The sequence below is a fragment of the Oncorhynchus kisutch genome, linkage group LG9, assembly GCF_002021735.2.
Source record: "Oncorhynchus kisutch isolate 150728-3 linkage group LG9, Okis_V2, whole genome shotgun sequence".
Lineage (NCBI taxonomy): Eukaryota > Metazoa > Chordata > Actinopteri > Salmoniformes > Salmonidae > Oncorhynchus > Oncorhynchus kisutch.
The window spans coordinates 41,213,144-41,239,264 of record NC_034182.2 but is presented as its reverse complement, the minus strand read 5'-3'; the positions used below and the strand labels follow the sequence as shown (position 1 = coordinate 41,239,264).

The window sequence follows — 26,121 nt, the reverse complement described above, 5'->3', positions numbered from 1 at the left end:
GTGAATTTAGCCAGGGCACTGGGGTTAACATGCCTACTCTTTACCATAAGTACCATGGGATCTTTAGTGACCAACAGAGAGTCAGGACACCTGTTTAACAATCCCATCTGTAAGACGACACCCTACACAGGGCAATGTCCCCAATCACTGCCCTGGGGCATTGGGATAAAAAACATTTCCCCTAAAGAAAGAGTTCCTCCTACTGGCCCTGCAGCAGCATCTAGTCTCCCATCTAGGGACCAACCAGGACCAACCGTGCTTAGCTTCATAGGCAAGCCTGCAGTGGAATGCTGCTACACACTGCTACACACACAACTACCTACCTAGAGCCATAACTACCTACCAACCTACCTACCTAGCTAACTACCATACAACACGTTTAAGTGCAACCTTCAACTGCTCTTAAACGCTAGTAAAACCAAAGGCAGGGAACGGTTGAAAGCCTGCCTTTGGTTTTACTAGCGTTTAAGAGCAGTTGAAGGCTGCACTTAAATGTGTTGTATGGCATTGAAGCTCGTTTGGAGGCTAACACAGTGTCCAAAGAAGGGCCAGATGTATACAGAATGGTGTTGTCTGCGTTGAGGTGGATCAGGGAATCACCCGCAGCAAGAGCGACATCGTTGATATATACAGAGAAAAGTCGGCCCGAGAATTGAACCCTGTGGTACCCCCATATAGACTGCCAGAGGTCCGGACAACAGGCCCTCCGATTTCACACATTGAACTCTGTCTGCAAAGTAGATGGTGAACCCGGCGAGGCAGTCATTTGAGAAACCAAGGCTGTTGAGTCTGCCGATAAGAATACGGTGATTGACAGAGTCGAAAGCCTTTGCCAGGTCGATGAAGCATCAGTCTAGCTCACTACTCTGGACAGTTCTGACCCAGAATACATGGACAACTACAAATACCTAGGTGTCTGGCTAGGCTGTAAACTCTCCTTCCAGACTCAAATCAAACATCTCCAATCCAAAATCAAATCTGGAATCGGCTTCCTATTCCGTTTTGTTACCACAGCCCCTTATACAACCTGTATGCTCTAGTCGGCTGGACCTCGCTACATACTCGTCGCCAGACCCGCTGGCTCCAGGGCATCTACAAGTCTATGCTAGGTAAAGCTCCGCCTTATCTCAGCTCACTGGTCACATTAACAACGCCTACCCGTAACATGGGCTCCAGCAGGTATATCTCACTGGTCATCACCAAAGCCAACACCCCCTTTGTCCGCCTTTCCTTCCAGTTCTCTGCTGCCATTGACTGGAACGAATTGTAAACATCGCTTAAGCTGGAGACTTATTTTTCCCTCACTAACTTTAAACATCAGCTATCTGAGCAGCTAACCGATCGCTGCAGCTGTACATAGCCCATCTGTAAATAGCCCATCCAATCTACCTACCTCATCCTAATATTAAAAATATATATATATATTTCCTGCTCTTTTGCACACCAGTGTGACTACTTGCACATCATCATCTGCTCATCAATCACCCCAGTCTTAATCTGCTAAATTGTAATTACTTTGCTACCATGGCCTATTCATTGCCTTACCTCCTCACTCCATTTGCACAAACTGTATATAGACTTTCTCTTTTTCTCTATTGTGTTATTCACTACACTTGTTTTATTCCATGTGTAACTCTGTGTTGTTGTATGTGTCGCACTGCTTTGCTTTATCTTGGCCAGGTCGCAGTTGTAAATGAGAACTTGTTCTCAACTAGCTTAACCGCTTTTAAATAAAGGTGAAATAAAATAAATAAAACACACACACACACACACACACACACACACACACACACACACACACACACACACACACACACACACACACACACACACACACACACACACACACACACACACACACACACACACACACACATACAGAACATACAGTCACTCGCAAAATAGGCCTCTGTGTTTTCACTAAGGGGTGAGAAGTGCATGTATTCATTAGGCTCTGAATCAGGTGATTCTGAATGAGTCGATTCTGGTTTCAAATTAGTTGACTCGTGATCTGAATCTCAGCAGGTTGACACTGGTTAACTGAATCGATTCTTATGACCTGAAGTATGGATTCTGAGTCAACTCTGTTAAAATGTATCTTAGAAGATTGACTGAATATCTTGTGTAATGAATTTAAGGGAATTGACTTGAAAAGGAGTGAGTCGACTCTTTTAAAATTAATCTTAGAGTTTTTAACTGAATGTCTGGTGTTCTGAATATGAGCGAGTGGACTGAATCATGTTGCTGGTGTGCCTTTTATTCAGATTCGCTGGCTCCCTCCTGCAGATGGAACTCCCCAGGGATGGAAGTCCAGGCAGTTCTGTTGAGGTATGTGTAACGTGACACACACACACAAACACACACACACACAGACGTGCATGACCTACACTACTGGTCAAAAGTTTTAGACCACCTACTCATTCAAGGGTTTTTCTTTATTTGTACTTTTTTATACATTGTAGAATAATAGTGAAGACATCAAAACTATGAAATAATACATATGGAATCATGTAGTAGCCAAAAAATGTTAAACAAATCGAAATATATTTGAGATTTGAGATTCTTCAAATAGCCACCCTTTGCCTTGATGATAGCTTTGTACATTCTTGGCGTTCTCTCAACCAGCTTCACCTGGAATGCTTTTTCAACAGTCTTGAAGGAGTTTCCACAAATGCCAAGCCCTTGTTGACTGATTTTCCTTCACTCTGCGGTCCGACTTATTTCAAACCATCTCAACCAGCTTCATGAGGTAGTTACCTGGAATGCATTTCAATCAACAGGTGTGCCTTCTTAAAAGTTAATTTGTGGAATTTCTTTCCTTCTTAATGCATTTGAGCTAATCAGTTGTGTTGTGACAGGGTAGGGGGGTAAATAGAAGATAGCCTTATTTTGTAAAATACCAAATCCATCTTATTATGGAAAGAACAGCTCAAATAAGCAAAGAGAAATGACAGTCCATCATTACTTGAAAACTTTGAAAGTTTCTTCATGTGCATTCGCAAAAAACATTAAATTTGTATTTTTCCTTTATTTTACTAATTTAACATGTGTTATCTACTAATTGAACATGTTATTTTAACCTTTATTTAACTAGGCAAGTCAGTTAAGAACAAATTCTTATTTTCAATGACGGCCTAGGAACAGTAGGTTAACTGCCTGTTCAGGGGCAGAACGACAGATTTGTACCTTGTCAGCTCGGGGATTCGAACTTGCAACCTTTCAGTTACTAGTCCAACTCTCAAACCACTAGGCTACCCTGCCGCCCCATATATGATATAGATATGATGAAACTTGCTCTTATGAGGACCGCCACAGGAATGGAAGACTGAGAGTTACCTCTGCTGCAGAGGATAAGTTCATAAGAGTTACCAGCCTCAGAAATTGCAGCCCAAGAATTCAAGGCACACTTACCCAGCATGTCAACCACAGCATTCTGCGATACGCCATCCCATCTGGTTTAGGCTTAGTGGGACTATCATTTGTTTTTCAATAGGATAATGACCCAACACACCTCCAGGCTGTGTCAGGGATATTTTACCAAGAAGGAGAGTGATGGAGCGCTGCATCAGATTACCTGGCCTCCACAATCACTCGACCTCAACCAAATAAGTCGGACCGCAGAGTGAAGGAAAAGCAGCCAACCAGTGGTCAGCAGTTGTGGGAACTCCTCCAAGACTGTTGGTTGACAGAATGCCAAGAGTGTGCAAAGCTGTCATCAAGTCAAACGGTGGCTATTTGAAGAATCTCAAATATAAAATATATTTGGATTTGTTTAACACTTGATTCCATATGTGTTATTTCATAGTTTTGATGTCTTCACTATTATTCTACAACTATTGGTTAGAGCCTGTAAGTAAGAATTTCACTGTTGTATTCCGTGCACATGACAAATAAACTTTGATTTGATTTGTTTAAAAAATTTATGTAAAAATAAAGAAAAACTTTTGAATGATTAGGTGTTCTAAAAACTTTTGACCTGAAGTGTAGGTTTTCAGTGTTTGACTGGCTAGGGATTCTGAAAGGACAGCAACCGTAATTCCAGGGCACTCATGTAGGAGTGCACTTTTTGTAAAACACAATGTGGTGGTATAGTGGAAGGAATAACCACTAGGCTACCTGCCGCCTCTACACTCTAACCACTAGGCTACCCTGCCGCCTCTACACTCTAACCACTAGGCTACCCTGCCGCCTCTACACTCTAACCACTAGGCTACCCTGCCGCCTCTACACTCTAACCACTAGGCTACCTGCCGCCTCTACACTCTAACCACTAGGCTACCCTGCCGCCCACCCTGCTGGCATGGAGCAGCTCACAGAAGAATGACATCGGTAGCCGGTAGGGTAGGAAATATGGTTCAGTTTATGATATCTAGCTGTAAACGCTAACTAAGGCAACAATGGCTATGTAAAACAAGCATTGAAAAAGTAGGCTATTTGTGATGCGCAATTCAGTCATCATGCGCTGTTTGCATCAGGGGCGTAGGCATGAGTGGGCCTAGGTGGACCCATGCCCACCCACTATAAATCTGAAAAATATATATAGGAAAATTTCCACGCATTCTTCCTTCACTGGGTGGGCTGTTTGGGAACTTTTTGGCAAAATTAGGGTATACCCACTTCTCCAGGGACCACTGCATAGGACCGATGGAAAGACAGCAATCACACACAGCATGATATTAAACGATAAGCAGTCCACTCACTTTGGCATAATAAGCCCAGTCGGTCTCAAACATAAGAAAACAAAACACACAACCATTAGGCTAATCATTTCTCAACCATTAGGCTAATCATTTCCCAACCATTAGGCTAATCATTTCCCAACCATTAGGCTAATCATTTCCCGACCATTAGGCTAATCATTTCCCGACCATTAGGCTAATCATTTCCCGACCATTAGGCTAATCATTTCCCGACCATTAGGCTAATCATTTCCCGACCATTAGGCTAATCATTTCCCGACCATTAGGCTAATCATTTCCCGACCATTAGGCTAATCATTTCCCGACCATTAGGCTAATCATTTCCCAACCATTAGGCTAATCATTTCCCAACCATTAGGCTAATCATTTCCCAACCATTAGGCTAATCATTTCCCAACCATTAGGCTAATCATTTCCCAACCATTAGGCTAATCATTTCCCAACCATTGGGCTAATCATTTCCCAACCATTAGGCTAATCATTTCCCAATCGAAATTGACCATATTGAAACTATTACTTCCTGTTGCAAAAAAAAACATTTCATGTTAAGCACACAAAGTAACCGGTGACCTGAAGTTTAAATGCAACAATGTTTCACACAATGCTTTTTTCAAAGAGATGGCTAACAACAACAACAAGCTTGCTGCAATAAAAAGAACACAGTTCCATTCACCAGATGATAATCATTTGAAACTTAACTTCTTGTTGAAAGTTATTCTTGAAAAGGGAGAAGTGAACAAATTAGCAACAACATCCTCTTTGATAACATGTGCTGCAGATGCTGCAAACTAGCCGACAACAAAAGATAGATTCTGGTCACTATTGCGTAGTGATCTGTTGGCCTTTGAGAAGGTAGAAGTTTCCATGATTTTTTGGTAAAAATGGTCCCACCCATTACAAGTCTAAATGTGATTGGTTGATTCCACTGTCACTCCAAAATGTTGCCCTAAAACAGTTGAATGGCAGATGCCTTCAATCTAGCTTCTGATGGCCTAGCCAATGGCTGACTTAGCTAGCTTGATTCATCTCCCCAGAGACCACCAAAGAAAAATCCTGATTGGATCTTTTTTCTCTCTCTCTTCAGTGTTAATCCATTAATTTCCAGCAAAACCTGAAGATATTAAATCAGAGCATCATTGAAAATAATAATAAAATTATAATTACAATTATTACAATTATACATTTAGCCTTTCTCTGAAGGCGTAGAAGGCCGTCATTGTTCTCCACTGTGTTTGGGTTACTAATAATGTATAGAGTGTCTCTATTTGCCTCGGTCTCACCCCCTGTCTGGTCTTGTTCTTGACTCGGTCTCGCCCCCTGTCTGGTCTTGTTCTTGACTCGGTCTCACCCCCTGTCTGGTCTTGTTCTTGACTCGGTCTCACCCCCTGTCTGGTCTTGTTCTTGACTCGGTCTCGCCCCCTGTCTGGTCTTGTTCTTGACTCGGTCTCACCCCCTGTCTGGTCTTGTTCTTGACTCGGACTTGATTTGCTCCTGTCTTGGTCGTGAATTGGTCTCGCTTTAGGTGGTCTTGAACACAACACTGGTACACACACGCACACACACACACACACATTTATAATTATTATGGTCTGGTCTCATGACGTATGGGTATTGTAATTGAAAATGCTTCAGAAAATGCTAGGACACAACATACTGTACACATTCATAGGAATAACACACACAGTCAACTTTCACGGGGTAGGTAGTATTTAGTAGTATGTAAGTAGTAAGTTGTATGACAGTCTCATTGGAACTAAGGCTCATGAACAACACTTTATTTAGCCTATACAACCTGTAAACAACCTGACCATGACAACATAAAATACCTCGTAATGTCCTCTTTGCACCCAGATTCACCCGATGGGCACTCACTTCCTGGTAGAAGGCACTAAAATATATTTTCATTTATTTTTTTCCACCCAGGTCATAGCCCAGTAAGCCAGTCTCTCAATTGATGTCATGCATTTTTTTCTTAGATATGAAACATCAAAGGCAATGACTCAAACAGAATGAAGAATCATCTCTGGGGGCTATGTGTTAAAGGTCCAATGCAGTCATTTTGATCTCAATATCAAATCATTTCTGGGTAACAATTAAGTACCTGACTTACTGTACCTTTAATTGTTTTCAATTGAAATGGTAAAAATAAACAAAAATGACTTTATTCGCAAAAGAGCAATTACTTAAGCAATAATTTAGATAGAACCGTGGGGAGATAAAAACTGTAAACTAGCCACTTTTGGCAGATAGGTTTGGAATTCCCTTTCTTATTGGTCTATTAACTCATTTATGTCACCAAGCAGGTCAAAACTTCATCCCACCAAAACAGGCTGAAATTTAATTTGGTCTTTTCAAACAGCTCTTAGACCAAAATTGCATTATTATACATTTCACAGTATTATTCCAATCTCATAGTGTGGAAATATAGATAAAACTCAGGAAAATAACATTTTTGACTCTACTGGGCCTTTAATACTGACTGCTTGCTGGAGGGAGATGACACTGAGATACATGGCTTCCACTCTTCCTGCATTCAGGGTACCTACCATACATCCTGTATTCAGGGTACCTGCCATACTCTTCCTGTATTTGGGGTACCTACCATACATCCTGTATTCACGGTACCTACCATACTCTTCCTGTATTCGGGGTACCTACCATACTCTTCCTGTATTCAGGGTACCTACCATACATCCTGTATTCACGGTACCTGCCATACTCTTCCTGTATTCAGGGTACCTGCCATACTCTTCCTGTATTCAGGGTACCTACCATACATCCTGTATTCAGGGTACCTGCCATAGTCTTCCTGTATTCGGGGTACCTACCATACATCCTGTGTTCAGGGTACCTGCCATACTCTTCCTGTATTCAGGGTACCTACCATACTCTTCCTGTATTCAGGGTACCTACCATACTCTTCCTGTATTCAGGGTACCTGCCATACTCTTCCTGTATTTGGGGTACCTACCATACATCCTGTATTCAGGGTACCTACCATACTCTTCCTGTATTCAGGGTACCTACCATACTCTTCCTGTATTCAGGGTACCTACCATACTCTTCCTGTATTCAGGGTACCTGCCATACTCTTCCTGTATTTGGGGTACCTACCATACATCCTGTATTCAGGGTACCTACCATACTCTTCCTGTATTCAGGGTACCTACCATACATCCTGTATTCAGGGTACCTGCCATACTCTTCCTGTATTTGGGGTACCTACCATACATCCTGTATTCAGGGTACCTACCATACTCTTCCTGTATTCGGGGTACCTACCATACTCTTCCTGTATTCAGGGTACCTGCCATACTCTTCCTGTATTCGGGGTACCTACCATACTCTTCCTGTATTCAGGGTACCTACCATACTTTTCCTGTATTCAGGGTACCTACCATAATCTTCCATCATTACAGATAGCATTCTGTACTGTTGTAATGTCACACTTGATATTGCACAAGATTTAATGATACTAACTCGATCGATAACGTTTGCTGTGTTATAGCCTACTACTGACGTATATAGTTTTAACATCTAGATAGTTATACAGTCAACATGTTGAAGGTATCCCGTTATAACCTCTAGATAGTTGTACAGTCAACATGTTGAAGGTATCCCGTTATAACCTCTAGATAGTTGTACAGTCAACATGTTGAAGGTATCCAGGCATAACCTCTAGATAGTTGTACAGTCAACATGTTGAAGGTATCCCGTTATAACCTCTAGATAGTTGTACAGTCAACATGTTGAAGGTATCCAGGCATAACCTCTAGATATTTGCAAAGTCAACATGTTGAAGGTATCCAGGCATAACCTCTAGATAGTTGTACAGTCAACATGTTGAAGGTATCCAGTTATAACCTCTAGATAGTTGCACAGTCTTCATGTTGAAGGTATCCAGGCATAACCTCTAGATATTTTTACAGTCAACATGTTGAAGGTATCCAGGCATAACCTCTAGATAGTTGTACAGTCAACATGTTGAAGGTATCCCGTTATAACCTCTAGATAGTTGTACAGTCAACATGTTGAAGGTATTCCGTTATAACCTCTAGATAGTTGTACAGTCAACATGTTGAAGGTATCCCGTTACTTTCCCTGTGGTCAGTGGATCCCTTTGCACTACTGATGATTATTTAGAATTCTATTTTTGTCGTGTTTACAACAATAGTTACAATGTAACACATTGCAGGGACAGGGCAGTGGGTTTAAAGGCTGTAGAAGAAATGACTCAACTCTAAACAGGACAGCTGCATCACTGCATGGAATAGTCAACAGTAACCGATCCGATTGTGGTACATGTTCATCTGTCGGCAGACAAGCACAACTCTGTTATACAAAGAAGCCACAAAACCACACTCCCTGCTAGTGTGTGTGTGTGTGTGTGGTGTGTGTGTGTGTGTGTGGTGTGTGTGTGAGTGTTTGTGTGTGTGTGTGTGTGTTTGTGTGTGTGTGTGTGTGTGTTTGTTCGGCGCCAGTCACAGTCACCAGACCCCCCCCCCCCCTCCCTCCATTCCCAAAGGCTTGGACAGGAAGAAACATGTTTCCCGAGACCCCCAAAGGAAAAAGGGAGAGATAGGAAGGGGTGAAGCGCAGATAGGGGGGGGGGGGTTAAGACTTACTGTTGATTGGTGCTAGTTCTATTGTGCCGTTCCCCCTAACCCTGCTCCCAGCTCTAAAAACACACAGGCTGTTTTCAGAGGAGGGCGAGGACAAAGAAAAACGGGCCGTAAAATAAGATTTTTCTTTCCTCCTTATCTGTCTATCTTTCTTTCCTTTTGGGGATTCTGATTCCTCGAGGGGGCAGCGAGGAAGGGAGTGGACAAGGGAGGGGTTTTAGGGGCGTAAGTGCCCTTCTATCAAACGGAGCTGAATTCATTTATACAGTCAGGGCTGCCCCAGTGGATATTAACCCCTTGATCAAAGAACAACATCCCTGCATCCCACACTGATTAGGATCCGAGTCAATGGTTGTTTCCTGATTATTTGGGCTATTTAGAGATCAGAGTCAATGTTTGTTTCATAATTATTCGGGCTGTTTATTGAAACTGCACTCATCTACTGTACAAAGACATGAACATATCTAAAGTAATTCCCGAAAGAGGATGACGTACAGGAAAGCGAGAGCTTGGGACTGTCTTCAAAAAGAGGATTCTGAGATAATTGGCTTTAAAGTTCCGAACCCTCATTGGTTTGAATGGTGTCAGCAATTTGAACTTACTGTTATTTTGAACGTAACAACCTGAATTGAGGTATTTAGAGTACTATATAGCTAGAGAACATTGAACAGAACAAGGCTATGCCAATAACTACATTTTGAGCAAAAATCCAGAGATAACGTGACACAAGTCAGTCCCGAGCTCTCGATATGTACGTGACTGTATACAAACATACGCATATGCACGCCTCTGCAGACACACACGCACACACACACTCTCACACACACGCACACAAACACACACATTTCCCACTTTCCTCACTACCCCCAACACCCACCACACTAATCGCACACACGAAGCCTCACCCTCCCAAAACATTCCTAAAAAATCCCCACAATTGGCATCTAAACGTGTGTAGGCATCCCGAGACAGAATCCACATAAGATCCCGTAGGCTTTGTCCCTGTTATAATACACAACGCCATCTATTTCCTGTGACGTTTGGGAAAAGGATAATGAAGTTAAGTTCAAAGGGCTTTGTTTATCCTTGCCCTTTTCAGCTGTGGTTTTTTCTGCAGCTGTAGACTAGTACTGACCTCGTGCCTTTCTCCAGCATCGCTATGCTAAATGAATTGGTCATAAACCTAGGTATGTGATATTTTAAGACAATAAGCATGTACATAAGATCAAGAGTGCCCATCTTTTTAAATCAGTGCTTTCCAGTCAACCACTGTACATTAAAGGTTATACTTGTAACATTTCCACCTGCAATGTAGGGTGGCAGGTAGCCTAGTGGTTAGAGCGTTGGACCAGTAACCAAAAAGTGTCTGCGTAAAATCCTTGAGCTTTCAAGGTAAACGTCTGTTGTCCTGAACAAGGCAGTTAACCCAATGTTCCCTGGTAGGCTGTCTTTGTAAATAAGAATTTGTTCTAAACGGACTTGCCTTGTTAAGTATATAATACCTCTAAATGTCCATAACATATAATTAGTAATACAATAATAAAAAGTGTGACATGGCAAAATAGCTTTCTTACCATGGCTAGTCAAACCAGCCTGTTTTTCTATGTTCATCTTCCTGTTTTACATTTGGTCATTCGCAAGGTTGACAATATTAGAAACAAATATTAGCAGCACAAAACTGCAAAAGTTATTTTGGGGATTATGATAAGCGAGGTAAGAAAACCTCGCCTCGCTACCTCGCTACTGTTATAGCCTCGCTACCTCGCTACTGTTATAGCCTCGCTACCTCGCTACTGGTATAGCCTCGCTACCTCGCTACTGTTATAGCCTCGCTACCTCGCTACTGTTATAGCCTCGCTACCTCGCTACTGTTATAGCCTCGCTACCTCGCTACTGTTATAGCCTCGCTATCTCGCTACTGTTATAGCCTCGCTACCTCGCTACTGTTATAGCCTCGCTACCTCGCTACTGTTATAGCCTCGCTACCTCGCTACTGTTATAGCCTCGCTACCTCGCTACTGTTATAGCCTCGCTACCTCGCTACTGTTATAGCCTCGCTACCTCGCTACTGTTATAGCCTCGCTACTGTTATAGCCTCGCTACCTCGCTACTGTTATAGCCTCGCTACTGTTATAGCCTCGCTACCTCGCTACTGTTATAGCCTTGCTACTGTTATAGCCTCGCTACTGTTATAGCCTCTCTACTGTTATAGCCTCGCTACTGTTATAGCCTCGCTACCTCGCTACTGGTATAGCCTCGCTACCTCGCTACTGTTATAGCCTCTCTACTGTTATAGCCTTGCTATTGGTATAGTCTCGCTACTGTTATAGCCTCGCTACCTCGCTACTGGTATAGCCTCACTACTGTTATAGCCTCGCTACTGGTATAGCCTCGCTACTGGTATAGCCTCGCTACTGTTATAGCCTCGCTACCTCGCTACTGGTATAGCCTCGCTACTGGTATAGCCTCGCTACTGTTGTAACCTCGCTACATCGCTACTGGTATAGCCTCGCTACTGTTATAGCCTCGCAACTGGTATAGCCTCGCTACTGTATATAGACTCGCTACTGTTATAGTCTCGCTGCTGTTATAGCCTCGCTACTATATATAGCTTCGCTACTGTTATTTTTCACTGTCTTTTAACTGTTGTTTTATATCTTTACTTACCTACTGTTCACCTAATACCTTTTTTGCACTATTGGTTAGAGCCTGTAAGTAAGCCTTTCACCTGTTGTATTCGGCGCACGTGACAAATAAACTTTGATTTGATTTGATTTGACATATTACATGTTTCTCTCTTCTCCTTTTAATACAGGTATTTTTCTCAGGGAAAAAATTATTTTAGTTGCATTTACACCATTACATTGAGTTTGCCATTTTTACAGTTGTTGACTGTGTAATTACATACCAGGAATATTTACCATTGGGGAGCAGCAAGATCTCACTTCAGTATTCAACATTTGTCCAGAGGGGGATTATTTATTTAATCTTTATTTAACCTAGGCATGTCAATTAAGAACAAATTCTTATTTACAATGACAGCCTAGGAACAGTGGGTTAACTGGTCTAGGAACAGTGGGTTAACTGGTCTAGGAACAGTGGGTTAACTGGTCTAGGAACAGTGGGTTAACTGCCTTGTTCAGGGGAACAGTGGGTTAACTGCCTTGTTCAGGGGAACAGTGGGTTAACTGCCTTGTTCAGGGGAACAGTGGGTTAACTGCCTTGTTCAGGGGAACAGTGGGTTAACTGCCTTGTTCAGGGGAACAGTGGGTTAACTGCCTTGTTCAGGGGCAGAACGACCAATCAGGGATTCGATCTAGCAGCTTTTCAGTTACTGGCCCAACACTCTAACCCCTAGGCTACCTGCCGCCTCTACACTCTAACCCCTAGGGCTACCTGCCGCCCCTACACTCTAACCCCTAGGGCTACCTGCCGCCCCTACACTCTAACCCCTAGGGCTACCTGCCGCCCCTACACTCTAACCCCTAGGGCTACCTGCCGCCCCTACACTCTAACCCCTAGGGCTACCTGCCGCCCCTACACTCTAACCCCTAGGGCTACCTGCCGCCCCTACACTCTAACCCCTAGGGCTACCTGCCGCCCCTACACTCTAACCCCTAGGGCTACCTGCCGCCCCTACACTCTAACCCCTAGGGCTACCTGCCGACTCTACACTCTAACCACTAGGGCTACCTGCCGACTCTACACTCTAACCCCTAGGGCTACCTGCCGCCCAACACTCTAACCCCTAGGGCTACCTGCCGACTCTACACTCTAACCACTAGGGCTACCTGCCGACTCTACACTCTAACCACTAGGGCTACCTGCCGACTCTACACTCTAACCCCTAGGCTACCTGCCGACTCTACACTCTAACCCCTAGGGCTACCTGCCGACTCTACACTCTAACCACTAGGGCTACCTGCCGACTCTACACTCTAACCACTAGGGCTACCTGCCGACTCTACACTCTAACCACTAGGGCTACCTGCCGACTCTACACTCTAACCACTAGGCTACCTGCCGACTCTACACTCTAACCCCTAGGGCTACCTGCCGACTCTACACTCTAACCACTAGGCTACCTGCCGACTCTACACTCTAACCCCTAGGGCTACCTGCCGACTCTACACTCTAACCCCTAGGGCTACCTGCCGACTCTACACTCTAACCACTAGGCTACCTGCCGACTCTACACTCTAACCCCTAGGGCTACCTGCCACCTCTACACTCTAACCACTAGGCTACCTGCCGACTCTACACTCTAACCACTAGGCTACCTGCCGACTCTACACTCTAACCCCTAGGGCTACCTGCCACCTCTACACTCTAACCCCTAGGGCTACCTGCCGACTCTACACTCTAACCCCTAAGGCTACCTGCCGACTCTACACTCTAACCCCTAGGGCTACCTGCCGACTCTACACTCTAACCACTAGGCTACCTGCCGCCTCTACACTCTAACCACTAGGCTACCTGCCGACTCTACACTCTAACCCCTAGGGCTACCTGCCGACTCTACACTCTAACCACTAGGCTACCTGCCGCCTCTACACTCTAACCCCTAGGGCTACCTGCCGACTCTACACTCTAACCACTAGGCTACCTGCCGCCTCTACACTCTAACCACTAGGCTACCTGCCGCCTCTACACTCTAACCCCTAGGGCTACCTGCCGACTCTACACTCTAACCACTAGGCTACCTGCCGCCTCTACACTCTAACCACTAGGCTACCTGCCGACTCTACACTCTAACCCCTAGGGCTACCTGCCGACTCTACACTCTAACCACTAGGCTACCTGCCGCCTCTACACTCTAACCCCTAGGGCTACCTGCCGACTCTACACTCTAACCCCTAGGGCTACCTGCCACCTCTACACTCTAACCCCTAGGGCTACCTGCCGACTCTACACTCTAACCCCTAGGGCTACCTGCCGACTCTACACTCTAACCCCTAGGCTACCTGCCGACTCTACACTCTAACCACTAGGGCTACCTGCCGCCTCTACACTCTAACCACTAGGCTACCTGCCGACTCTACACTCTAACCCCTAGGCTACCTGCCGACTCTACACTCTAACCCCTAGGGCTACCTGCCGACTCTACACTCTAACCCCTAGGCTACCTGCCGACTCTACACTCTAACCCCTAGGGCTACCTGCCGACTCTACACTCTAACCCCTAGGGCTACCTGCCGACTCTACACTCTAACCACTAGGGCTACCTGCCGACTGTACACTCTAACCACTAGGCTACCTGCCGACTCTACACTCTAACCCCTAGGGCTACCTGCCGACTCTACACTCTAACCCCTAGGGCTACCTGCCGACTCTACACTCTAACCCCTAGGCTACCTGCCGACTCTACACTCTAACCCCTAGGCTACCTGCCGACTCTACACTCTAACCACTAGGCTACCTGCCGCCTCTACACTCTAACCCCTAGGCTACCTGCCGACTCTACACTCTAACCACTAGGCTACCTGCCGCCTCTACACTCTAACCACTAGGCTACCTGCCGACTCTACACTCTAACCCCTAGGGCTACCTGCCGCCTCTACACTCTAACCCCTAGGGCTACCTGCCGACTCTACACTCTAACCCCTAGGCTACCTGCCGCCTCTACACTCTAACCCCTAGGCTACCTGCCGACTCTACACTCTAACCCCTAGGGCTACCTGCCGACTCTACACTCTAACCCCTAGGCTACCTGCCGACTCTACACTCTAACCCCTAGGGCTACCTGCCGACTCTACACTCTAACCCCTAGGGCTACCTGCCGACTCTACACTCTAACCACTAGGCTACCTGCCGCCTCTACACTCTAACCCCTAGGGCTACCTGCCGACTCTACACTCTAACCACTAGGGCTACCTGCCACCCCAAAGTCTATTTGTGAAGGGACTGTAGGTAAGGGTTCATGTTTGGCATAGGGTTACAACTGAAAAAAAGGAGTGCCTAGCACTGGGATTGAACCCGCTGTCCTCGGATCTGTAGCTCACAGTTTACTAGATTGTAATAGGTGCTCACGTTGCCCCTAGTGGACGTTATTGAAGACATCTCCCTACTAGATGGTAATAGGTCACGTTGTCCCTAGTGGACGTTATTGAAGACATCTCCCTACTAGATGGTACTAGATGGTAATAGGTGCTCACGTTGTCCCTAGTGGACAGTATTGAAGACATCTCCCTACTAGATGGTAATAGGTGCTCACGTTGTCCCTAGTGGACAGTATTGAAGACATCTCCCTACTAGATGGTAATAGGTCACGTTGTCCCTAGTGGACGTTATTGAAGACATCTCCCTACTAGATGGTACTAGATGGTAATAGGTCACGTTGTCCCTAGTGGACAGTATTGAAGACATCTCCCTACTAGATGGTAATAGGTGCTCACGTTGTCCCTAGTGGACGATATGAAGACATCTCCCTACTAGATGGTAATAGGTCACGTTGCCCCTAGTGGACAGTATTGAAGACATCTCCCTACTAGATGGTAATAGGTCACGTTGTCCCTAGTGGACTTTATTGAAGACATCTCCCTACTAGATGGTAATAGGTCACGTTGTCCCTAGTGGACGTTATTGAAGACATCTCCCTACTAGATGGTAATAGGTCACGTTGCCCCTAGTGGACAGTATTGAATTGCAGGCACAAGACATCTCCCGAATAAAAACATTTAATACTGCAGTGGATTTGGTGGGACCCCTTGTGGGCGGAGAGGCCCAATCATACTCTATCAATGCTGTGCAATTGTCCAAACAAAGGATGTGCTCTCTTAAGAGTTGCACAGTCATTACAGGCTTGTCGTCCACTTGTCGTCGTCCTAACATTTGCCACATGGTGGCTTAAATTTACGGTCGGAGGGGGGGGTTTATGCGGATGGCAACCAGAACGTGTAAGTTTCCATGGGAGACTGCATGTCTGGGTGGTAAACAGCTGATACGTGACACTGGACAGAGTGCTCCACGCAGGAAAGGCCTTCAGTCACAGCCGGTAACAAGGTTTATTAATCACCTGGCATCCCGTCCGTCACTGCGGCAGACATTTTGAAAACTCCTAGCTTTAACTGTGCTGTATGTAAGTTAAGTTTTTTTGTTAGATTTCTTATATTTTTTATTTAAGAGCTTTTGGTTCCGGAACAGTTTAATGTGTTGAAGCGTTTGGTTTTTTATTCTCCTCCTCCTCCTTTGTCTGAAGTTATTTTTCATCTGCCTTCATGTCAAAGCAATCTCAGTTTATTTTTCTCCTGTCCACAAGCACATGGTTATGCGCACAGACAACCTAATACTGAACACAAATGCTTAGTGAACTGCAGGGAAAGGTAATCCAGATTTTCCATCTGACAAGACATCATGGGGGAGTGTTTGTGTGTGTGTTTGAACGGGTGCGTGCATACATGGATGTGTGTGTGTGTGTGTGTGTGTGGTGTGCGTGTACTTGTGTGTGTGGAGCCTTGCTGCCTGCCCTGGGGGACTTATTGGCCAATAGCCCGACAAACCCAGTTCCTGTTGAACTTCTGACTAACTCCCACCAGAGAGGGACTGACCCCCAGCTGAGACCCCTTTAATGAGGAAGTTTATTCATCCCCCTTATAACACACTATCACACATTCAGTCTCACTCTCATCCCCCAAAAATACAAAGACATGTACCTACGTATAGTCCACATGCACGCTCGCTGCCTCTCATCTCCCTCCCTCACACACACACACACACACACACACACACACACACACACACACACACACACACACACACACACACACACACACACACACACACACACACACACACACACACAGTATACAAAGGAGTGTGTTCTGTTCAGGATACATGTCAACAGCTGTGGTCATCACCTCCCCGTCCTACTAGCTGGTATGGTATGTGAGAAACATGGCTACAGCCTACAGGCTTTTCAGTGGATTAAGGGACTTTGGCTTCCCCTTTTAATGTTACTGTAAAACAGATATCAGACTTTGACTTCCTCTTTTAATGTTACTGTAACACAGATATCAGACTTTGGCTTCCCCTTTTAATGTTACTGTAAAACAGATATCAGACTTTGACTTCCCCTTTTAATGTTACTGTAAAACAGATATCAGACTTTGGCTTCCTCTTTTAATGTTACTGTAAAACAGATATCAGACTTTGGCTTCCTCTTTTAATGGTTCTGTAAAACAGATATCAGACTTTGGCTTCCTCTTTTAATGTTACTGTAAAACAGATATCAGACTTTGGCTTCCTCTTTTAATGTTACTGTAAAACAGATATCAGACTTTGGCTTCCTCTTGTAATGTTACTGTAAAACAGATATCAGACTTTGGCTTCCTCTTTTAATGTTACTGTAAAACAGATATCAGACTTTGGCTTCCTCTTTTAATGTTACTGTAAAACAGATATCAGACTTTGACTTCCCCTTTTAATGTTACTGTAAAACAGATATCAGACTTTGGCTTCCCCTTTTAATGTTACTGTAAAACAGATATCAGACTTTGACTTCCTCTTTTAATGTTACTGTAACACAGATATCAGACTTTGGCTTCCCCTTTTAATGTTACTGTAAAACAGATATCAGACTTTGGCTTCCTCTTTTAATGTTACTGTAAAACAGATATCAGACTTTGGCTTCCTCTTTTCATGGTACTGTAAAACAGATATCAGTCTTTGGCTTCCTCTTTTAATGTTACTGTAAAACAGATATCAGACTTTGGCTTCCTCTTTTAATGTTACTGTAAAAAATATATCAGACTTTGGCTTCCTCTTTTAATGTTACTGTAAAACAGATATCAGACTTTGGCTTCCTCTTTTAATGTTACTGTAAAAAATATATCAGACTTTGGCTTCCTCTTTTAATGGTACTGTAAAACAGATATCAGACTTTGGCTTCCTCTTTTAATGTTTCTGTAACACAGGTATTAGACTTACAAGCACAGTAGATTATTCAGAGGTGGAATAGGGGTGGAATGCATGGATATGCAGTATTCCCATTCCAATGTACGCCCATCCCTAACGAATAAGGATCATTTCCTGACAAGATGACGAGAGTCGCACCTATTTCTCTACTGGTGTTCTTGTGATTTTTGGCTGCACCTTGTCTCATGTTAGTTGAAATACTGTCTACTGCATTCCTCAAAAATTGCCCAACATATTGCCTGAAGCAGGTGCTATACATTGGAAGTAATACCGTAAATTATTTTTATAGTGCTTTTCTGAAACTCAAACACTCAAAGAATGTGTTCATTTTGAGTAGTAGATTCTCTTCCGGTCCATTTAGGGCCAGTAGATTATCTTCCAGGCCCTTCCAGTCTATTTAGGGCCAGTAGATTCTCTTCCAGTTCATTTAGAGCCAATAGATTCTTTTCCAGCCCATTTAGGGCCAGTAGATTCTCTTCCAGCCCATTTAGGGCCAGTAGATTCTCTTCCAGGCCATTTATGGCCAGTAGATTCTCTTCCAGGCCCTTCCAGTCCATTTAGAGCCAATAGATTCTCTTCCAGTCCATTTAGAGCCAATAGATTATCTTCCAGTCCATTTAGAGCCAATAGATTCTCTTCCAGTCCATTTAGGGCCAGTAGATTCTCTTCCAGTTCATTTAGGGCCAGTAGATTCTCTTCCAGTCCATTTAGGGCCAATAGATTCTCTTCCAGGCTCTTCCAGTCCATTTAGGGCCAGTAGATTCTCTTCCAGCCCATTTAGGGCCAGTAGATTCTCTTCCAGTCCATTTAGGGCCAGTAGATTCTCTTCCAGGCTCTTCCAGTCCATTTAGGGCCAGTAGATTCTCTTCCAGCCCATTTAGGGCCAGTAGATTCTCTTCCAGTCCATTTAGGGCCAATAGATTATCTTCCAGGCTCTTCCAGTCCATTTAGGGCCAGTAGATTCTCTTCCAGTCCATTTAGGGCCAGTAGATTCTCTTTTTTTTTTACCATCAACAGTTGCCTGTGTAAGTAAATCATTGATAACATTGTCAGATAGGAGATTGCCAGCCGGAAAATCTCAGAGAAATCAAGGCCTCTCAATCTGAAGTAATGATTTTTTGGCTATCCCACATTACATACACCTGTGTCAGGTTAAGTCAGGGAACAACATTAACCCAAAATCAATAAACCTTTCGGTAATCCACAAAGATTTGTTCAATGATAAACCCGCCATCTTTAACCTTTGTGCTTCAGCCAGCATGAATACGAATCTAAAGAATGCATGGGGTCAGTTTGGCCGAGCGTGCATCGATTGTCCTATCCCCGGTTGAACACACAACAGGCATTGCCAAGCCAGCCATGCCTGAGCTTGTTACCTTGTGTACATATGCTTCTCAGTGGATCAAGTCAGGCGGCCCCTCTCTCTTCCACGGACATATTGTTTTTTTCTAATTGTTTATTTTCTTTAGAAGGACTCCCTAAACTTCTGTCATAATCATTGCCAAGTGACGTCTATTTTCTGTGGAGCATATGCGTGCCTGTGGTGGAGGGGTCGACCTTCCATAATTGAGGGTGGGGGGGGGGGGGTCTGTTAGGAACAGGAAGTCCGCTGTAGAGTGACTCTAGGGACATATTCACTGAATGACGTACCATTATTATTATTATTACAGTTATTGTTATTTATCATTATCATTATTATTATTATTATAGTTATTGTTATTTATCATTATCATTATTATTATTATTATAGTTATTGTTATTTATCATTATCATTATTATTATTATTACAGTTATTGTTATTTATCATTATCATTATTATTATTATTACAGTTATTGTTATTTATCATTATCATTATTATTATTATTACAGTTATTGTTATTTATCATTATCATTATTATTATTATTACAGTTATTGTTATTTATCATTATCATTATTATTAGTATTACAGTTATTGTTATTTATCATTATCATTATTATTATTATTACAGTTATTGTTATTTATCATTATCATTATTATTATTATTACAGTTATTGTTATTTATCATTATCATTATTATTATTATTATTAATATAGGTTTATATTGCTGTGGATTATAATAACAGTTAGCATACTATAATTACTATTACCTTGGTAATGGTATATGAGTTATTACTGATGTAATTTCATTTTTGTTCAAATCTGTTTCAAGCAGATTGTCAAATGTATTAAAAGTCATTATATTAATGTAAACCATTATAACCTTTTAACACCATAGCTTTTTATGTCTCCAGGTTCATGATGTGTGATGGTGGCCACGGTCGGCCTTGATGGTGTTGCTGGCGGTTCTCATGTCCAAACCAGGAGGATTCCTGACCTTGTTTACCGCACAGTGGACCGTTGGTGAGTTCACGGTCAAACGCTCAGTGGACTCAAGCTCAGCGATCACGACAGGCAGGTCGAACGTGTAACACACACCTTCAGCTGCTGGTCGCCAAGCTCCAATCTGACAGAACATTTTATTTGAAAGTGTAGATTTGTGGAAGAAGCTGCGAAAACCAAGTGGAGGTTTTCAGAAAGAATATCTCACTCCCAAACAATTGTGCAGAAATGATGTTGAATGCCTGCAGCCATATTGCCACTGTGTCAGCCTTTGTGTGTGTGTTTCAGTTAAGGCTTAAGATGGGGTAATTTTTGCTTTAAACCTCGAACAGGATGTTTGTGGGGAAAACGGGAGGGTGTGTGTGTGTGTGTGTGTTCGTGTGTGTGTGTGTGTGTGTGTGTGTGTGTGTGCGTGCGTGTGTGTGTGTGTGCGCTTAGGTGCTGTGACCATGGTAACTCATCCCTAAAATCTCTCTCTATCTCTCCCTACATCTCTCTGTATCTCTCTCCCTATATCTCTCTTTCGCTCTCTCTCTCTCTATCTCTCTCTCTCTCTATTTATCTCTCTACCGCTCTCTTTCTCCCTCTCTCTCTCTCTCTCTCTCTCTCTCTCTCTGTCTTACTCTCTTCCCTCCCTCTCCCCCTCCAACCTTTCTCTCTCTGGTTCTATCAGGCAACAACAACCTCACGGGCCTCAGGACATTCCAGACCCAAGCCGCCATCACACATCGCCCCCCCCCCCCCCCCCCCCCCCCTGCTACAACCCCCCTTTTTATACTGTTACATACTCAAGAATTACTGATGACACTTTGGTTCCAGTCCAATACATAAGACCTTATGATGCCTTATGAGAATGACATAGTCTAACATACAGACTATGTTCCAATATCCCTGCTAGCACATACACTACGGTTCAAACGTTTGGGGTCACTTAGAAATGTCCTTGTTTTTTAAAGAATAACACTTTTTTTTTGTCCATTTTAAAATAACATCAAATTGATCAGAAATACAGTGTAGATATTGTTAATGTTGTAAATGACTATTGCAGCTGGAAACGGCTGATTCCAGCTAACACACCGTGGATTAGCTAACACAACGTGGATTAGCTAACACAACGTGGATTAGCTAACACACCGTGGATTAGCTAACACAACGTGGATTAGCTAACACACCGTGGATTAGCTAACACAACGTGGATTAGCTAACACACCGTGGATTAGCTAACACAACGTGGATTAGCTAACACAACGTAGATTAGCTAACACACCGTGGATTAGCTAACACACCGTGGATTAGCTAACACAACGTGGATTAGCTAACACAACGTGGATTAGCTAACACAATGTGGATTAGCTAACACACCGTGGATTAGCTAACACACTGTGGATTAGCTAACACAACGTGGATTAGCTAACACAACGTGGATTAGCTAACACAACGTGGATTAGCTAACACACCGTGGATTAGCTAACACAAAGTGGATTAGCTAACACAATGTGGATTAGCTAACACAATGTGGATTAGCTAACACAAAGTGGATTAGCTAACACAACGTGGATTAGCTAACACAACGTGGATTAGCTAACACAACGTGGATTAGCTAACACAACGTGGATTAGCTAACACACCGTGGATTAGCTAACACACCGTGGATTAGCTAACACAAAGTGGATTAGCTAACACAATGTGGATTAGCTAACCCAACGTGCCATTGGAACACAGGAGTGATGATTGCTGATAATGGGCCTCTGTACTCCTATGTAGATATTCCATTAAAAATCAGACGTTGCTAAGTGACCCCAAACTTGTCAACTGTAATATATGTATGCTAGTGTTCTCATTGGAACATAACCACACAAAAAAAACCTTCATTGACATTCATCAAACCTTTTTTTAAATTGATATGAGCCCATACACGTGTGTATTACTTTAAAATACATTCAAGAGTGCAAAAATTTGGCCATATCAGTTGGGATGAAGTGTTTCTGAATTTATACCTGTGAGTGCAAGGCCTATGCAGGCATTTCCTATGCAGGCATGTCTTATGTAAAAGAGGATGACCAAAATGTTACCAGATTATATTATTATTGATTATTACCTTTCTGTACTACCTTTCCTTATTATTATTATTATTATTATATTAATTATTATTGATTATTACTACATGTTGAAGATTGCCCCCCCACCACCACCCCCCCCCAAAAAAAAAAATGGAAATGCTGTAAATCTTTAGATATTTTAAAGATAAACCAAAACGTATTTTTGTAATCAATCCAAATGTTTGTAAATGTTCTTATTTGTTTTCTGTGTAATCAAGTGTGTGAGTAATAACGTTTGAGATCCTCGGTCTTTCTTACTCCTCGTGTGAGTGCCAGTCCACCGTGTAATGGTCGATTGCTCTGCCACACTAAAGCAGTCGCATCAGCTCGCAGGCGTACGCTTTTCTTCGTATAGTAACGATTCTGATTGGTCGTGTAGCTTTGTGTTAATCCTTAAGCTTTTTTATAAGTGGAGACACTAATATAATGCCAAACTTGTTAGTTCCTACTTGTCATCATACAAAATGTACATAGTATTGTACTGCAACAATTGTCTGCTCAACTGCAACCCCTGAGAGAATTGGGCTATGGAGTTGAGCACACCTGTTCTACACCAAATAGCAGCCAATTGTTCACGGTAAATCACGGTAAATTGATACCAGGCTATAATTAAGCAATAAGACCTGAGGGGGTGTGGTATATGGCCATTATGCGGAGTGCCTGGATATAGCCATTAGCCGTGGTATATCTTTGCAATATACCACAAACCCCCAAGTTGCTTTATTGCGATTAAACTGGCTAGAAACATGTAAACATACATGTTTTTTCATACCTGTGGTATACGGTCTGGCTTTCAGCCAGTTAGCTTTCAGCGCTCGAACCACCCAGTTTATCATCCAAGATAAGCAATTTCGGGAACCATGCCAACATTAAAATCTACAAGAGTACAGTATCTAGTCACACTTAAGACAAATGTTTGTCTTAAGTACGCAATGCAGGAACGGAAATTGTCCGTCCTGCGTACTTGCGTTGCGTTTGTAATTGCGGGACAACACTAGCTACGATCAACATTTTAGCATAGCTATTTGTAGTTCTTGTATTGCCTCGGGTATGTCTTGGGCTTTATGGGAGACTTCCCAGGTCCAGATTAAAACTACTCCTGGATTGAAAATAGGCTTCTATTGTGACTCTCTATTGAAAAAAACGGTTTCATCCTGTAGTAAGATTGTTCCAGTAAATGAAACGTAAACCAGGACAATACAGACAACACTGACCAAAGGCGTGTTTTTGTAACGTAGAGAACTAGGATAGTGGAATTATTCCATCTCAACAGCTATGTAATGCTCATATCCTCTGATTTATTTTCAAGAAGTGTGCAAAAAAATGTTTTTCCTGCATGCCTCTCGTTGTCACTCAAAATAGAATCCTAGCATCCTGAAAAGGAAAAGCTTTTCAAATGTTTCTGTGTCTTATTAAGTGAAGATTCAACCTGTGGTTTTGTCAAGTTTGAGTATTTTTTTACTTAAAACAGGGATGGGCAACTGGCGGCCGGCCCCCCTTTTGAAGGCCCTTGGATCGTCCCTCCCCCCTCTAGACTTGCCATCATGATCGAATTACTGCCAGGGGGGGGGGGGGGGGGGGTATTTCTTTTGTTAGTCAGTCTCACTCAGATATCATGTTAAAAACTGCAAACATTTCTCTCCTCCCTATTGCAAAATATGTAGAATTGCAGGAAGTGAGCTAATTTTTCTCTCGGGCCCATGGCAAAAAAAATTGTGAGGCCCCCACCCTTACCAAAGTTGTCCGTCCATGACCTAGGTGGATGATTGGAATAAAACAGGAAAATACGGTTTCCTGTTTCACCGTTGTTTGCCGAGTTCTTGGTTAAAGACTGCAATGTAGTTGGCTATACGAAGCTCTGTTCATTCTGTGAAGCTTTAGGGGTTAAAGCCTTCGTTCTGGTTGTTCTTGTACTGTAATCTCAAAACTAAAAATATGCAGTCTTGTATTTTCATGTTATGTCCAATAAATTAGTCAAGGATCTCACACTGAACCAAGAGTGTAATAATAATTTAAAAAAAATTCTAAAATGGAAGTTGGCGGGAAAATCTATAAGGCATTCACAAATGAAACGCCCATGTGAGCATCGTAAATGCATCCCATGAAGTAATATCCCATTTAACAATGACCCAATTAACCTTCCAGTTCATAAGAGTCACTGTGAGTGCCTAAAATGGATTGGCTGATTGATTGAACTTTATTAGTCCTGTTAAAATCATGAGTGTGTAAGTGTTTTAGTGGATGTGATGTGATATAGTCAATCCCATGGAATAATAATCTCAAAACAGAAAATCCTTTTACCAGTTTACAACGTGAATTGACGATAACGCTACTTGGAACCAGTTTGCCAGGATGTATCTGGCAAATGTTTTAGAACCATATTTTCTCCTTGATTTAATGATTGTACTACGTTATCACACATATCGTTATACCCAGATAGATCCTGGGAAATGGCTGTAATAGCGTTATTGTGAAGTCAATTCACATTGTAAACTGGGTAAAAGGATTTTTTTTTACCAATATTTTGTTAGTGACCTAAAAAAAAAAGACCTATCTTTTACTGGCTGTTTTCTGGTTATCTGACCAGATAACAACAAACAAATATGATGTCTTGATGATATCATGTCTCTACTTGGTTGTAATCTGGTTATGTGACGTCTACAACCAGGAAAACAGTTTAAAACCAGAAAAATGTCTTCACTATAACGTTGCGTGCCGCATTTTACCCATTGGGATGATCAACTGTAAATCAGAGTGAGAATATATGAAAGGAAAGTACATATTTTCACCCAATGTCACCTTTCAAGACGCAGCTGTTATGTGAGTTGAAATAATCATTCAGTAGAATGGAACTCCTTTGTTCGATGTCCTAAAGCTACTATAGGACTAAATGGGTGTTATGTGCATGTTTGTGTATATTTTTTTTTGGGGGGGGGGGGGGTTGTTCAATGCATACTGTTGATATTCATGTTTTGCCAATGTGAGGAGAATACATATTTCAGTGAATTGCAGGGGTTGTTTGAAATTTTTATTGTTAAAACCAAAAAAAAGATAAGAAAAGTTATGAAAATGAAGATGTAAATGAAGATGTTCGGGGCATCAGCCATTAAAGATTGATGTTGCCATTGTTGTTGCCTTGCTTTTTCTGTTGAGTGACATGCATACATTTTATTAATAATAAAAAATGTAAAAATGTAAAAAATTATTAGGTATTTTTCTTAAAACTGCATTGTTGACTAAGGGCTTGTAAGTAAGCTGTAAGGTTGTATTTGGTGCATGTGACAAATACAATTTGATTTGATTTGATTGTGAATGTGTTAATGGTTCTAGTATTTTCCATGATCATTCTTGATACTATAGAAGTTGCCCATATCCACAGATCTAGGATCAGATTCCCCAACCCCCAAATCCTAACCCTAACCATTA

General features: G+C 42.7%; 1 protein-coding gene across 3 annotated transcripts in view; it reads left to right on the top strand.

Moving 5' to 3' along the window:
• LOC109878502 (RNA-binding protein with multiple splicing) overlaps positions 1-25,823 on the top strand; it is a 68,531-nt gene extending 42,708 nt beyond the window's left edge. For 2 of the 3 annotated variants that reach the window (XM_031832606.1, XM_031832604.1), the window contains 3 exons: positions 2,265-2,328; positions 20,509-20,617; positions 21,270-25,823. In XM_031832606.1, coding sequence (XP_031688466.1) covers positions 2,265-2,328; positions 20,509-20,545 — 101 coding nt within the window. In that variant the 3' untranslated portion in view covers positions 20,546-20,617; positions 21,270-25,823. Of the gene's footprint in view, positions 1-2,264; positions 2,329-20,508; positions 20,619-21,269 lie in introns of those variants that run through there. The other variant, XM_031832605.1, reaches the window with a different exon arrangement.
• Positions 25,824-26,121: the final 298 nt, after the last annotated feature.